Source organism: Schistocerca cancellata, chromosome 3, assembly GCF_023864275.1.
Source record: "Schistocerca cancellata isolate TAMUIC-IGC-003103 chromosome 3, iqSchCanc2.1, whole genome shotgun sequence".
In the NCBI taxonomy this organism is placed as follows: Eukaryota; Metazoa; Arthropoda; class Insecta; order Orthoptera; family Acrididae; genus Schistocerca; species Schistocerca cancellata.
Genome location: NC_064628.1, coordinates 378,525,550 through 378,541,938, shown reverse-complemented (window position 1 = coordinate 378,541,938; position 16,389 = coordinate 378,525,550). Strand labels below are relative to the sequence as shown.

The 16,389-nt window shown below is 42.2% G+C and overlaps 1 protein-coding gene across 1 annotated transcript in view; it reads right to left on the bottom strand.

Moving 5' to 3' along the window:
- The window catches only part of LOC126175072 (pyruvate dehydrogenase E1 component subunit alpha, mitochondrial-like), a 90,655-nt gene that overhangs the window by 46,827 nt on the left and 27,439 nt on the right, over positions 1-16,389 (bottom strand). The window contains exon 2 of the mRNA XM_049921599.1: positions 1,659-1,721. Coding sequence (XP_049777556.1) covers positions 1,659-1,721 — 63 coding nt within the window. The remainder of the gene's footprint in view (positions 1-1,658; positions 1,722-16,389) is intronic.

Below are 16,389 nucleotides of genomic sequence, written 5' to 3'. Positions count from 1 at the left end.
CGCTAGTAGCGCCATTGTGAGGTTAGGATTTGATGTGAGTTGACTCACAATTGTTCAAACTGTAGCATCGTTGGGGCTTATGATATATACGTAACAAGATAGGTCACCATTTGGTAGCCGAGGGTAGTTATCTTCAGTTAATGAATTGAGCTTTATGATAGTGTAATGCACAAGGAAAAGTCTTGTATGTTTAACAATGCTTGTTTGGTACTTGCTTCTTATTTTTTCTGTACCTAATGGTAGATTAAGTTTACTGTAGGTGATACTAGTGTATAGACAGTGTAGATAGGTTTACTGTCTGTTGTAATGCGAAATAATGATTTGTGTTTGTTTCATTTATATAACTTGATAATGAGAGAATGTAGCCCCGAAATATAACGTGTTAAACAAATCACACATCTTAGACAAGTGGTGCGTAGTAATTTTAGTACTGTTTCCCATGCAGTTGTACGATGGCTTACCAAGAGATAGCATCGAAATGCTTTCGAAAAGTCATGATTATCATAACAGATGTACATCACTCTATTACAAACAACCACTTTCGATCAGACGACAGGCCGTTCCTCAGGTAGATATATACAGTAAAGAAGACCATAATTAGGCCTAGTGTTCACATACAAATATAACCGTCATATATCTATACGACATACGTCATATCAACTATACGTACAAAACATCAGTTACTGGACGTGTTTCAGAGCAATACAACTGCATCTACACCTGTGATCGTCAAATCGTCGATCAAGAGCGCCTAGTAGCTCGTGGGAACAGTTGTGGTAGATCGTGGTAACGCTCAGGTTGGCCCCATTGAGCTCAGACCGCGCTCACGACAATTGCTTGTTTCTCCCGCGCACCCAGTACCTACTCCCCCAACATTAAAAAACTTGTTGATGACAAAAAAGAATGCCATCCTTCTCACTGAAGGTAATGTATGATAAAAATCTGTTCTTACATTTGTAATTTATTATTAACTACGCTTCAATTCTTTCTTATGTGCGATTCGAATTCAGTTTATTTTTTCATATACTGGTTGATAAAAATTCATTTCATATTTGTTAGAAATGTAAGAATATAGACGAAAAACAAATGCAAGATTTTGTATCTTTTGATAGCTAAAATTAGAATTTAAAACCGGTATGGTAGCTCAGAAGTTTCGTTAAGTTTGACGACTGCTGATCCAGACCAATGCTAAAGAACCCCTGTATCAAAACCACAGATTGCAAGAAAAGATCCAACCCACACGTAAGGTAACATGTTAATGGGGGCAAGCGTACAGTCTGACCGAAGTGGCATACGTCCTTCAGTCACAAAAACTATGTCAAAGATTGTAGAACTCATTCAGAGGCAGTTCTTTACAGATAAATTACTAGACATACAAAGCGTATCTCTCGCACTAGCAAAAGGCTCTGAATTATTAATGGATGTTTAACATATAATGATCTATCATCATACCAGTTAAAATTAATGTATCTATACAAATTACAAATATGAGACACATAAGTAAAGTAGCCATTTTGTCCCGTGAGCTATCGTCTGATGCAGTTCGATTTCGAAAATAGGCGTAGCACATGAAATTAAATGATTTATAGACGACATGCTCCAGCATTGGAAAAGTTCTAAAAGTAGTAAGTTCGTTATTTGTTGTGTGTGGAACGTACCTTCGTGTCAAATGTCGCCTCCGTTGCGTAGCCATTGCTGCTCACAGATAAGACCTGCGGTCTCTGGAAAGAGAATAAGACATAAATATTACTCTGCACCACACTAAAACAAAGCTATGTTATATTGTCAAATCCTACGGCAAAGTTTACAGTTTATGGTAGTCGGTGGACGTTGAGACCAGCGTTTTCCTAGGTTACGAAAATCGTCAAAATTACCAGCTACCGATCCGTGAACACAGTAGCGCCACTACACTCAAATACTGTCCCTCACACTGATCTGTTCCTTATCCATATCTTCAAATCAGAACTTGGCCCACATCTCACTTCCCAACGTTAATATCCTTCACAGATTCTCAACATTAAAGCTAAGCAGCAGCCGTCTCAGGACCATTAGGAACCCCTCATCACTTCCCCCCTTCCTGGAAATTTTTCAAGCATCACTACGTCAACGATCCCTCTGTCATCATGGTATGTACCACTTGCTTCAATACAACTAACCAAATGTTATGCAAAATCGTCATTTAATCGCTATTAATTTTTTGTTAAATTCTTCAATAAATTGACACATCTTAAAGTCAGGCAAAGCATTACTTATAGCGAAAATCAAAGAAATTAGAGCTCATATAGACGTTTATCGATGGTCAGTCTCCTTAAAGGCCACTCTCAAATAGAACAGGGAAGAGAGGAAAAGATTGAGGTAACAGAGGTACCGCCTCCTGCCCTAGGTAAGGTGCTTAGATTGCGAGGTATAGATATAGATCTTATTGTAATTTCATTGATGATGATCGTTTTACATCAGTACAAAGAGTGGTTGAAGATTCTACTGATCCATCTGACTGTGGATCTGATATAACAGAAATTGACAGAAAAGGAAGAGTGACTGCATAGGACGTCCAGTGCCCACTACGTTCCTTTCTGGCGCATTTCTTAAGTCTGCTAATGGAAATGCTGCAGTTTGTGCATGAAAGTGTGCAACCAGTACATGAAGCATCGAGATCCCAGCGATGTCTTCCTTCACCTGAATCACTGTTTGAGGTGTTTGTTCAGCTCTCTCCTGTGGCTGTTAGTCGCAAGGGTATAGGGGCACTTAAATGACCTTGAGAAGTGCAAGTGCTAGTGTAGGTTAGCTACATGCCAGGTTCAAACGCATGGCATCATCAACATCACAGTGGTAAGAAATTTGAAAATCCAAGATGGCAATGGCAGGAAATTTAAAAAATGCAACAATGAACTGACGGGTAATTTTTTTAAAAAAAAAATAGGATTATTTAAAGTGAAACAGCTAATCACAGAGCAGTATTTTACCGAGAGGGACAATAAAACGAAACAGCTAATCAATTTGTAGCCTATCATGTTCAAAATTATCCAAATTATCTGTTTTTTTTCTTTCAAAAAATAATATATATATATATATATATATATATATATATATATATATATATATATATATATATATATATACGCACACGCTCACTCAGACGAAAGGTGTTATTCCAATGTTGGAGAGCTGCTGCAATACTGATAAGAGTTAAGAAGGAGAGCATGAAGATGGGCTGAGGTGGGACTGAAATTGTATTCGCATGGGAGACATACTGGGATAACCCATGCACCTATCCTACTTGCAGTGCCAGGACCGTGCAGTGGTTAGTGCATCTGCCTCGTGACCAGAAGACACGGGTTCGAATCTCGGCCTTAGTACAAATTTTAATTAATTATTTCAGCCTGTGTTCATTATCACAAGTTCAGGTTACTTATTGTAATATGTACTAGTAGGTATAATTACAGGTCTCTGATTTCAAACAAAAATTCTGCTTTTGTTCCAAACTACAAATATTTATGAAAATACATAACAATTTGGTAGTACGAAACAAATGTGGCACTGCTATCAAAACTTAATTGTTGTAAACGATTTTTTTATAAATTACACTTTGCTCACAGAGTAGCAGTACTGATAAGATTTACAGTTTAAGGACCACTTGTCGACAGCTAAAGTTCGATAACTGTACCACAATTTGCAAGCACAATGGACCATCAAGTTAAATATTTCTACATCTAAATTGTGTGTATTACTTATCAAATTACTTGCAACTCACTTACTAACACGACTGATATATGGCATAATATGCATTTCTGATGATAAGAGTTTGACTTTGTACCAAATTTAAAGAAAAAATTTTATTCCCAAATCTAGATTCAGAAATCGGTCCTAGTTCCACTAGAACGGATACCCGTCGTACTAGGACATTAAGTTCAGGTTGCAGCATAAAATATTTATTGTCTTCTGCTTATAATGCTAACTCGAACAGTCTCACAGTGGGAACTACATGACACATCGATGCAACATCATACTGGAGAATAGTAATACACAATCATATAGGTAGGAAACGAGGGCTGTTGTGCTTTCAACTAACCACCTACAAAGAAACCCACACATTATAGTGTCTCTGTACTAGGCTATTAACTGTATCTTGCAGTACAAACGTTTATCATCATTTTCATCATCATTGACCCGCAAGTCGCAAGCCGGCACGATAGCTCAGCGTGTTCGGTCAGAGAGCCCGTTGGCCACTGTAATAAAAAAAAAAAACTGAGTAGAAGGATCAACAGACGAACTGGAACGGATGTCATGTGACATCCGCTACGATCAGACACAACGAAAGTGCAAAAAAAAAAAAAAAAAAAAAAAAAAAAAGTAGTCAGTAGAGCAATTGCCAGCGAAAGGCAAAGGTCCCGAGTTCGAGTCTCGGTCCGACACACAGTTTAAATCTGCCAGGAAGTTTCAGTGTTGAAAATAGTTTCTTTGTTTCTATTATTAGCAATTTCACCTGTTACTGGAAAGGTATGCTAAGTCTGTAAATGTCTCGGTAGAGTGCACTAGAATATGGTTGCACAAGCGGTACAATCTAGCGAGAGTTTCACGAATGGTTAGAGAACATAAAAGCGCAACATATTATTCGTTACCTTTAGTTGCTAAAAATTTCCTTCCTTGCTGAAAGCTATAGCGGGATAAAGTACGTTATTAGCAAGCTTTCTGTGAGTGTACTGTGCTTCAGTTCTTGTGAGTTTTTATCTTCTTGAGAATAACTGTAGCATAAGCACGAACTCGGTGCGCTCACGCCCGATCTAAACACAGTCGGAAACAAAAGCGTGCAAATCCAGCCAAAGGACTCTATTTTAGATAATTTCAATAGGGCAATGTACAGTAACGTATTTAGCCATTGACAACAGATTTCTGACGCTTGAGCCCAACAAACCTTGCTAAAAATGACACGTCTAGGATAAATCTATAATGTGGTGTATCACTTAAACTGCATATTTTCGTAATACGCAAGTATAAGTACCAGAAACCAACAAATACGACATGTTAGCTACGCTTATAGTTAAATCGAAAGGGGGGCTTCTCAATTTACTTCTGTCAGCCAATCACTACACAGGACGCATGACGTCACGAAATATCAATGTTTTGTCCCACAAACTCATAAGCGCCACGGAGTGAACCATAATTATGTAAAACATTAAACACGTTTTGAATTGAAAACACGAAAAACATTAAGTACGCAGTGAAGCTAATACACAACGCATTAAACTTCTCTCTAAAACGCCAAAAGGCATCATTTTCAGTACAGTTTGTGGTGATAAAGTGTCGAGGAACTAGTGGCGGCTCTAAAATGTGCTTACCTACTGTTCTTATCTTGGAGTCATCTTTTGTTGTCGTTTAGTAGGTGATTATGTAAAGGAAAGGAGATGCAGTCAGTGAACTTTCTAGAGAGTCCTGGCACCATACTGCTGTTAGGTAAATGTCACAGACTTCCCCAGAGTAGAAACCACGAGCCGAACCTGCACCTGATTACAAACTCTAATCAAAAGTATCCGGACATCGATTAGTGGACGTTGGTAGGCCTTTACGGCAGCTTGAACTGAGCTGGGGACACTTTCAATGATATGTTTGAGTGTCTGTGGACGAATGGTAGCCCATTTTACCTCAATAACTGAAACCAGAGAGGATAGTGATGTTAGATGATGGAGCCTGAAGCCGTTCTAACTCATTACAAAGGTGTTTCATTGGGTTGAGTTCGGGACTATGCGCAGGTCAGTCCATTTCAGGAACGTTATTGTCCACACATCATTACCTTACAGCTACTGCTGTAGAATAGAGTGCATTGGTATGCTGACGCAATCAATCATCCTCTAATGTACACAGTAGGGTAGAACGTGTTGATATCCTTCCACATTTAACGTTTTTTTATACACAATAATGTGCCCACAAACTAACCACGAAAAACAACCTTGCATACCGCAACACAACCACCTCCATACTTCACTGTTGGCACTACACATGATGGATGTCAGGTAACGTTCTCCAGGATTTCTCGAAACCAAAACGCTTCCATCGGATTGCCACAGGCTATAGCGTGACTGATCACCCCATATCACTCGTTCCGTATACCACCTCAAGTGCCACTCAAGACTGACTACATAAATGTGTGGCATATGACGAGGTGTTCGACCATTGTACCCCGTTCTTTTTACGTCCCTATGCACAGTTTTGCGCTCACTGGACTGCTGGTATCTCTTTGGAAATCAAGAGAGATTCCTTCCGCTTTCTTGCAATTTTGTAGAGACAACCTTCGCAATGATCGACATTCACTCTCTGTCACTACATGACTCACACCTAGTCTCGGTTAAGCTGTGCCTGTTCCTTCGCGTTTCCACTTCACAAACTATCACCAGCTGTAGTAGAGTTGAAATGTCCCTGATGTATTTGTTACTCAGACGACATCCAATGAACCTAAGTCACTGACACCTCCTGAACGACCCATTCAGGTGTTATTGCTTCTCTACAATACCCCCTGCATCCCTTTGTAATAGCAGGTCTGTCTCTCGTTGACATCTGGTGGTCAGCTCTACATTACATAGGGGTGTCCAGACACTTTTGATCAGATAGCGTAAGTACACTGCTGGAAAAAATATATAGTGTACCCTTTAGAAGTTTCAAAATCACTCAAGATTTGTTGCAACAATGCATGTGGAGTACGTGAGATGAGTACATTTACAGATCAATGCACAAGCGATTCTAAGGTACCAAGTACCGACCTGTGTTGAAACACCCATGTTAGTAAGTGGTGTAGCCTCCATGGGCGGCAATGCAGGCGTTGACTCTGGCGTCCATTCGACCATACAGACGTCGAATTCGGTCCTGGGATACGTTATTGCACGCTTGCTTGACCTGTTTACGTAGTTCTGTATAAGAGTTGTTGGCTGACAAGTCGCAGGAGTCACTTCACGTGCCATCACAGCCCACACGTACTCGATTGGAGACAAGTCCGGAGGACGTGCTAGCCAGGGAAGTTTCCGCACATCTTACAGAGCACAATGATATTCATGGGCGGTGTGTGGGGGAACATTATCCTGTTGGAACAAAACATCACCTTCCTGTCGCAACAACGGCAAAATGATGGTTCTGACAACATTCTGCACATACCAAGTGCTGGTTAGCGTCCTCTCCAAAACACTAATGGTGAAAGCTGTATCTCATCGCACGCGAGACGAGAGGGGCGTGGATGGGGCCAGTGCTCTTTTTTTTGTGGTTTTAGGGCGCACAACTACAATGGTCATTAGCGCCCAGATTAAGTTAGGAATGCACTGCGAGGTACAAGGTTAAAACAGCAACTAAAAGGGACAACACTATAAAAGACATATTAACAGGCAAGGGATTAAAAGAAAACAGCATAATCAAATGACCTTGGACAGGTTTGTCAAGTGGATAAAACGAAGAACGCGAGCAACTGCTCCTGGGTCATCCGCTAAAATGGCATTCAGAGTACATGGCAGGCCAAGATCAACGCGCAGTGTATTGAAATTCGGACAGGACAAAATGTGGCGTACCGTCAGCAATTGCCCACATGGGCAGAACGGCGCTGGCGCAGCCGTCAGCAGATGGCGATGGCTGAACCGGCAGTGTCAAATCCGTAACCGGGCCAAAACGACCTCCTCCCGCCGAGAAGGGCGTGAAGAGGTCGTCCAAGCCGTGGGAAGAGGTTTCAAGGCCCGAAGCTTGTTGTCCATAAGTGTAGCCCAATCGGCATGCCACAGCGATAAAATGCGCTGACAAATGACACTGCTAAAATCAGATGAAGGCACACAACAAGAAGCTGTCCGAGGCTGGAGGACCGCAGCCTTGGCCGCGGCATCTGCAGCTTCGTTCCCAGGGATACCGACATGGCCAGGAACCCACATAAAGGTAACCGGAGAACCGTCTTCCGCCAGCTGCTGAAGAGAGCGTTGGATCCGGTGCATGAAAGGGTGAACGGGGCCAGTGCGTCTCGGACGAATGCAGTCTACGTGACAGTGCTCAACAGGTCTACATCGTACATGCAAACGACCATCACTTGATCGCAGGCAGAATTTGCTTTCATCGCTGAAGACCACGGGGCGCCATTCCATCTTCCAAGTAATCCCATGATGGCGCCACTCGAGTCTTGCACGTCAAGGCAGTGGCGCCGGCAGGTGTGGCCGTGCGGTGCTAGGCACTTCAGTCTGGAACCACGTGACCGCTACGGTCGCAGGTTCGAATCCTTCCTCGGGCATGGACGTGTGTGATATCCTTAGGTTAGTTAGGTTTAAGTAGTTTTAAGTTCTAGGGGACTGATGACCTCAGCTGTTAAGTCCCATAGCGCTCAGAGCCATTTGAACCATTTTTTGAAAGCAGTGGCGTGAGTGCAAGATCGGCTACGGGTGTGCGTGCCAGTACTGCCACTACAGGTAACCAGCTTGCAACAGTTCGTGTTGACACGTCTGAGCTATCTGCCAATGTTGTCCTTACAGTACAACGATCCTGGCGAGCGTCTGTGCTGCGTGGATGTTCATTACCTAATGTACAAGTGTGAGAGTGTTCATCTGACCACTGATATTAGCATCGTCGCGCAATTGACGCAGCCTGCCCAACTTGTGTCCCAGTTCTCCAAAAGGATATCCCGCCACTCGAAGGGCCACAATTTTACCACTTTCAAACTCACTCAGTTGGCTGCAGGAAGCATGAGTGCGTCTCTGTGGCGTCGTTGCTAGCTTTCTTGTCACGTTTGCACAACACTGAGAGCCTTCTGGCTGTGCGCTTTCGCTATTAACAGGTAGACACAGAACTATAGACCTATATCTCTAACGTCGATCACTTGTGGAATTTTGGAACACGTATTATGTTCGATTATAATGACTTTTCTGGAGACTAGAAATCTACTCTGTAGGAATCAGCATGGGTTTCGAAAATGACGATCGTGTGAAACCCAGCTCGCGCTATTCGTCCACGAGACTCAGAGGGCCATAGACACGGGTTCCCAGGTAGATGCCGCGTTTCTTGACTTCCGCAAGGCGTTCGATACAGTTACCCACAGTCGTTTAATGAACAAAGTAAGAGCATATGGCTATCAGACCAATTGTGTGATTGGATTGAAGAGTTCCTAGATAAAAGAACGCAGCATGTCATTCTCAATGGAGAAAAGTCTTCCGAAGTAAGAGCGATTTCAGGTATGCCGCAGGGGAGTGTCGTAGGACCGTTGCTATTCACAATATACATAAATGACCTTGTGGATGACATCGGAAGTTCACTGAGGCTTTTTGCGGATGATACTGTAGTATATCGAGAGGTTGTAACAGTGGATAATTGTACTGAACTGCAGGAGGATCTGCAGCGAATTGACGCATGGTGCAGGGAATGGAAACTGAATGTCAATGTCGACAAGTGTAATGTGCTGCGAATACATAAAGGAAGATACTTTATCATTTAGCTACAATATAGCAGGTCAGCAACTGGAAGTAGTTAATTCCGTAAATTATCTGGGAGTACGCATTAGGAGTGATTTAAAATGGAATGATCATATAATGTTGATTGTCGGTAAAGCAGATGCCAGACTGAGATTCATTGGAAGAGTCCTAAGGAAATGCAATCCGAAAACAAAGGAGGTAGGTTACAGTACGCTTGTTCGCCCACTGCTTGAATACTGCTCACCAGTGTGGGATCCGTACCAGATAGGGTTGATAGAGGAGATAGAGAAGATCCAATGGAGATCAGCGCGCTTCCTTACAGGATCATTTAGTAATCGCGAAAGCGTTACGGAGATGATAGATGAACTCCAGTGGAAGACTCTGCAGGAGAGACGCTCAGTAGCTCGGTACGGGCTTTTGTTGAAATTTCGAGAACATATCTTCACCGAGGAGTCAAGCAGTATATTGCTCCCTTCTACGTATATCTCGAGAAGAGACCATGAGGATAAAATCAGAGAGATTAGAGCCCACACACGGGCTTACCGATAATCCTTTTTTCCACGAACAATACGAGACTTGAATAGAAGGGAGAACCGATAGAGGTACTCAAGATACCCATCGCCACACACCGTCAGGTGGCTTGCGGAGTATGGATGTAGATGTAGATGGCGCTCTGGTAGCTATGCCACTACGCTATCTGTTGACGGATGACGTTGAAACTACGAGGGTAAGCCCAAACGTAAGATCTCCTATTTTTTTTATAAGTACAGAATTCTGTTTGTGTGGCAGTTGGTCACACGGTTATGATGAGTGCTTCACGCGCTGTGTGTAAACATGCGCACGCCGCGTTGAGGCGCTCAGTCTTGGCTTGGCAGTCGTTGAGAATGGAGCTCTCGTTGGATGTTACCACCAAGTGCGAATTGCGCGCAGTTATTCGGTTTTTGAACGCAAAGGGCACTGCGCCGATTGAAATCCATCGCCAATTGACGGAAGTGTGTGGTGAGTCGTGCATGGATATAAAAAATGTTCGTAAGTGGTGTAGAGAGTTTGCAGTTGGTCGGACCGGAATTTACGACGAACAAAGGAGCGGGAGACCGACAGTTTGTGAGGAGACAGTGTTGAAGGTTGAGCAAAGCATGCGTGAAGATCGGCGGATCACCCTGGGTGATCTCTGCACGTTGGTTCCTGAGGTTCCCGAAGCACCGCTCACAGTAGTTTAACGGAAACATTGAACTACCGCAAGGTGTGCGCAAGATGGGTACCACGCATGCTGACTGAGGACCACATGCAGCAACGAGTTTATGCTTCCCGCTCATTTCGTCACTGCCTTGCAGCCGAACAGGACAAATTTCTGGACTCAACTGTCACGGGTGAAGAAACTTCGGAATACCACTTTACACCTGAGACCAAGCAACAATCACGCCAGTGGCGGCATCCTTCTTCGCCAAAGCTGCGGAAATTCAATTCTCCATGACAACGCTCGCCCACCCATCGCTCGGCAAACCGTTGCTCTCCTGTAACAGTTTCAGTGGAACATAATCACGCAACCCACCCTATAGTCCTGACTTGGCGCCCAGTGACTATCACCTGTTCCCTCAGTTAAAAGAACATTTGGCCGGAAAGCGATTCAGCTCCGACGACGAGGTGAAAGAAGAGGTTCATAACTTTCTGAACAGCATGGCGGCAAGCTGGTATGACATGGGCATACAAAAACTGCTACAGCGCCTACAAAAATGCATCGACAGAAATGGTGATTATGTCGAAAAATAGCTAAATGTTGAAGTTTTAAACTGATGTAAGCCATTGTAGAGATAAACAGGTCTATGTACTTATAAAAAATAGACCTTACTTATGGGACTACCCTCGTATTATTAGTACATCTATTATCCCCTAGGTGGCATAGGCCGTCATCAGATTAAAATCGAAGTCGTCTTTCCAGGTGTAGTAATATTTATCCGTCAGTGTATGTATTACAAGGTGTGTGAAAGATGAGCAAATTCGGTGGCCCGTTGGGTGTGTACTTGGCTCGCGTGCGATGGGAGCGAGACACGCCTGAGATTCCGTGCCAAGTAGTGTGCCCATTGCGCATGCGTCATCTGGGGAGGCCCGGCACATCGGTTGTCTGACGCGTGGCCGGGATCCAGCAAGCCTCGTCTGCCCCTTGTGTCTCCTTTTATACCCGCGGGCTGGCCAACAGCAGCAACTGTGACGCAAAGGCGACATACACCTGCGTCTCCAGGTGCTGTGTCATTGACAAGCACATTTTCTTATCGCTCCTGTAGACACACACACTTTTTACTTGTTAATTCCGTTACGTGATCAAAGATGTGCAGAAACACAAGCTTCAATCGAAGTTTGCTCACTGTCCTGCCTCACGCAGTAGCGTTCCTTTCCGGTATGATAACATGGAGTTTCACGCGAATACTTGTGATCAAGTTCCACAAGGCTGCATGGGGATTTCTGTCCGCTGAGTATAAGAGACACTTGTAAGATGGCTATATTTTTAAGATATTATTCGAAGTGTTAATATTTGTAAAGGAAAACAATATATTTGCAGAACTGTGGTCAGAGAAACAGTTGTTAGGCAACAGTATGAGTGTCTACTACGATAGCATTGTGGTGTCGTATAATCTTTGACAGTCAGTAGTGGAGAGCTGCGGTATGCAGCAGGTGGGGGTTCGTTTGTAACGCCGGAAATGCATATCCTTCTATTTCCATTTATTGTACTATAAATTTGATTTCCTTATTTTTGTTACCTGAATATATAACATTTCTGTGTCTTCGTATATTGTAATTGTTTTACTATTTGTATATATATATATTTATGCATTTATGTCGATATATAATTGGTTTGTTTCGTAAATATTATTTGTATTTTTACGCTGGGTCTTGCCTAGGGAAAACTGCTATCGAACGATTACATCGATAGGTCGTGTGAAGAATCAAAGTGTGTAGGATCTTTATTAGTGTTAACTCTGTCGCGTGGAGCGCGGGCTGAGCAGAGGGGGAGTCTGGCTGGGGTAGTGCAGTGGAGCAGGTATGTTGTGTGACGCTCCCGCGAGTTGCCGCGCTTTCGGGGTTTGGCAGCATGTAATTGCTCTCGACTCGCGATGATAGTTTCTGACATGGTGTCGCGGACGGGAAGCATTAGCTGGCGCATATCAAGAGCCCGTTTCGTCTGGTGACCGTGTCGAGAAGAAGGCGCGCCAACATCCAGCTTCTGCAACAGCGATGGCCGACAATGAGTGACTGTCGCCACCTCCTCGATCGACGGCATCGAACCTTCAATCAACCAACAAGGAAGACTGGAAGCACGTAAAGTTTTAGAACTGTATGGCAGACCTCAGCTTTTCAAACTGTACCATTTTCGTAACTATAATTACAGCAACTTAGCATGAACCTTTGTTGCTCATTGTCCCAATTGCTTTGCCAAGCAGGGTCCCTTCCTTTTCCGAAATGAGCCCGAGTGTCGTTGAAATTCAAACGCCAGCTTCATTTTATTTCACTGCTTTAATTTCAAAGTTCAGTTAAGGTATTCATAGCTGGCTACAATATTTAGATTGCACAAGCACAAATTAAGAGTGCGAGTTTTGTTACCGTATTTTAGTTACCTGTGACTGCAGCTCAGCTTGGTACATACTAAATTTTACTATTGTTAATTGTTCAGAATCGTTTAATTCAAGTTCAAAGTTAAATCTCTTCTTTCTAAATTGCGTAGATTCAAGTAGCTTTAGAAATGATTGTTGAGGTAGTCCAAGACTAACTGTATTTTACTGAATTTCGATGTGCTTCAGAAAGAAAGCTCACTATTAACTTCAGTCACTAAATTAACTTTCAATTTTCCTGTTTTATTAATTCTTTTGCTAAATTAAGTCAGAGTGTAGCGAAATTTATTACTTCTGACAAACTTTCAGTTTTCACACTGCACGTGTCAACCTTCAGTTGGCACGCTTCTAGTGCTAATTATATGTGTAATAATCTTTTTTTTCAGTTACTATAGTAATTGTCCTTAGGACTGGCGACCGTAATTTCCCCCAAATCTCAAATATCTAATTACCGCTAGTTGATTGTTAACGTAACGGCCGCACATTTACTTTCTTTATTAACTTTACCCCTTTTCCAAAATTAATTTCCACCAGTTCCATTTGCATTTTTCCTTTCATTTAGATGTAACTCTTTCCTCCCTCTTTACCGACAGGTTAACTTCGGTGACGATTGCTTTTCCAAAATTCCCATTAGGTTTCATTTTTCACTGTCATTAAGGTCGATAAGTGAGGGGGAGGTTACACGTTCAGTGGACAGTGTAATGCATGGATGCACTTTTGGAACTATGCGAGTTGCAGATTTATTATGAGGAGGAATGATGACTTAGAACTATTGTTGGGCAGCATACGAACATAAAAAAGATTCCACAATGAAGGACAAGGTATTATTTGGTGAGGTAAAAAGTTTAATTTTATTTTTGCGGACTTGAACTGTTGGTCCACTTCACCCGCATCACAGTCGAGTTTTTGATAATTAATTCTATTGATTGATCTTCTTACTTAAGTTACTGTACCATGGAAGTTATTAGATTAAATTAATTTTCATATTAGAGTCTACTGTATGCTTAAATGACGATGACGTCTTCTTGGGTAAAATATTCCGGAGGTAAAATAGTCCCCCATTCGGATCTCCGGGCAGGTACTACTCAGGAGGTCGTCGTTATCGGGAGAAACAAAACTGGCGTTCTACGGATCGGAGTGTGGAATGTCAGATCCCTTAATCGGGCAGGTAGGTTAGAAAATTTAAAAAGGAAAATGAATAGGTTAAAGTTAGATATAGTGGGAATTAGTGAAGTTCGGTGGCAGGAAGAACAAGACTTCTGGTCAGGTGAATACAGGGTTATAAATACAAAATCAAATAGGGGTAATGCAGGAGTAGGTTTAATAATGAATAAAAAATAGGAATGCGGGTAAGCTACTACAAACAGCATAGTGAACGCATTATTGTGGCCAAGATAGATTACGCAACCCACTCCTACTACAGTAATACAACTTTATATGCCAACTAGCTCCGCAGTTGACGAAGAGATTGATGAAATGCATGATGAGATAAAAGAAATTATTCACATAGTGAAGGGAGACGAAAATTTAATAGTCATGGGTGACTGCAATTCGATAGTAGGAAAAGGAAGAGAAGGAAACGTAGTAGGTGAATATGGAATGGGGGTAAGGAATGAAAGACGAAGCCGCCTGGTAGAATTTTGCACAGACCGTAACTAAATCATAACTAACACTTGGTTCAAGAATCACGAAAGAAGGTTGTATACATGGAAGAAGCCTGGAGATACAAGAAGGTATCAGATAGATTATATAATGGTAAGACAGAGATTTAAGAACCAGGTTTAAAATTGTAAGACATTTCCAGGGGCAGATGTGGACTTTGACCACAATCTATTGGTTATGAACTGTGGATTAAAACTGAAGAAACTGCAAAAAGGTGGGAATTTAAGGAGATGGGACCTGGATAAACTGAAAGAACCAGAGGTTGCACAGAGTTTCAGGGAGAGCATAAGGGAACAATTGACAGGAATGAGGGAAAGAAATACAGTAGAAGAAGAATGGGTAGCTTTGAGGGATGAAGTAGTGAAGGCAGCAGAGGATCAAGTAGGTAAAAAGACGAAGGCTAGTAGAAATCCTTGGGTAACAGAAGAATTATTGAGTTTAATTCATGAAAGGAGAAAATATAAAAATGCAGTAAATGAAGCAGGCAAAAAGGTATACAAACGTCTCAAAAATGAGATCGACAGGAAGTCCAAAATGGCTAAGCAGGGATGGCTAGAGGAAAAATGTAAGGATGTAGATGCTTATCTCACTAGGGGTAAGAGAGATACTGCCTACAGGAAAATTAAAGAGACCTCTGGAGAAAAAAGAACCACTTGTATGAATATAGAGAGCTCAGATGGAAAACCAGTTCTAAGCAAAGAAGGGAATGCAGAAAGGTAGAGGGAGTATATAGACGGTCTATAGAAGGGCGATGTACTTGAGGACAATATTATGGAAATGGAAGAGGATGTAGATGAAGATGAAATGGGAGATATGATTAGTTTGACAGAGCACTGAAAGACCTAAGTCGAAACAAGGCCCGGAAGTAGACAACATTCCATTAGAACTACTGATAGCCTCGGGAGAGGCTGACAAAATTCTACCATCTGGTGAGCAAGATGTATGAGACAGGCGAAATACCCTCAGACTTCAAGAAGAATATAATAAGTCCAATCTCAAAGAAAGCAGATGTTGACAGATGTGAAAATGACCGAACTTAATAAGCCACGGCTGCAAAATACTAACACGAATTCTTTACAGACGAATGGAAAAACTGGTAGAAGCCGACCACGGGGAAAGGCAAACCTACGATTCTAGCATTTGTAGATTTAGACAAAGCTTTTGACAATGTTCACTGGAATACTCTCTTTCAAATTCTGAAGGTGGCAGGGATAAAATACGGGGAACGAAAGACTATTTACAATTTGACAGAAACCAGTTAGAAGAGTCGAGGGGCATCAAAGGGAAGCAGTGGTTGGGAAGAGAGTGAAACAGGGTTGTAGCCTATCCCCGATATTACTCAATCTGTATATTGAGCAAGCAGTAAAGGAAACAGAGGAAAAATTGGGAATAGGAATTAAAATTCATGGAGAACAAATAAAAACTTTGAGGTTCGCCGATGACATTGTAAGTCCGTCAGAGACAGCAAAGAACTTGGAAGAGCAGTTGAACGGAATGGGCAGTGTTTTGAAAGGAGGATATAAGATGAACATCAACAAAAGCAAAACGAGGGTAACGGAATGTAATCGAATTAAACCGGGTGATGCTGCGGGAATTATACTAGCAAATGAGACGCTTAGAGTAGTAAATGAGTTTTGCTATTCGGGGAGCAAAATAACTGATGATGGTCGCAGTGAGAGGATATAAAATGTAGACTGGTAATGGCA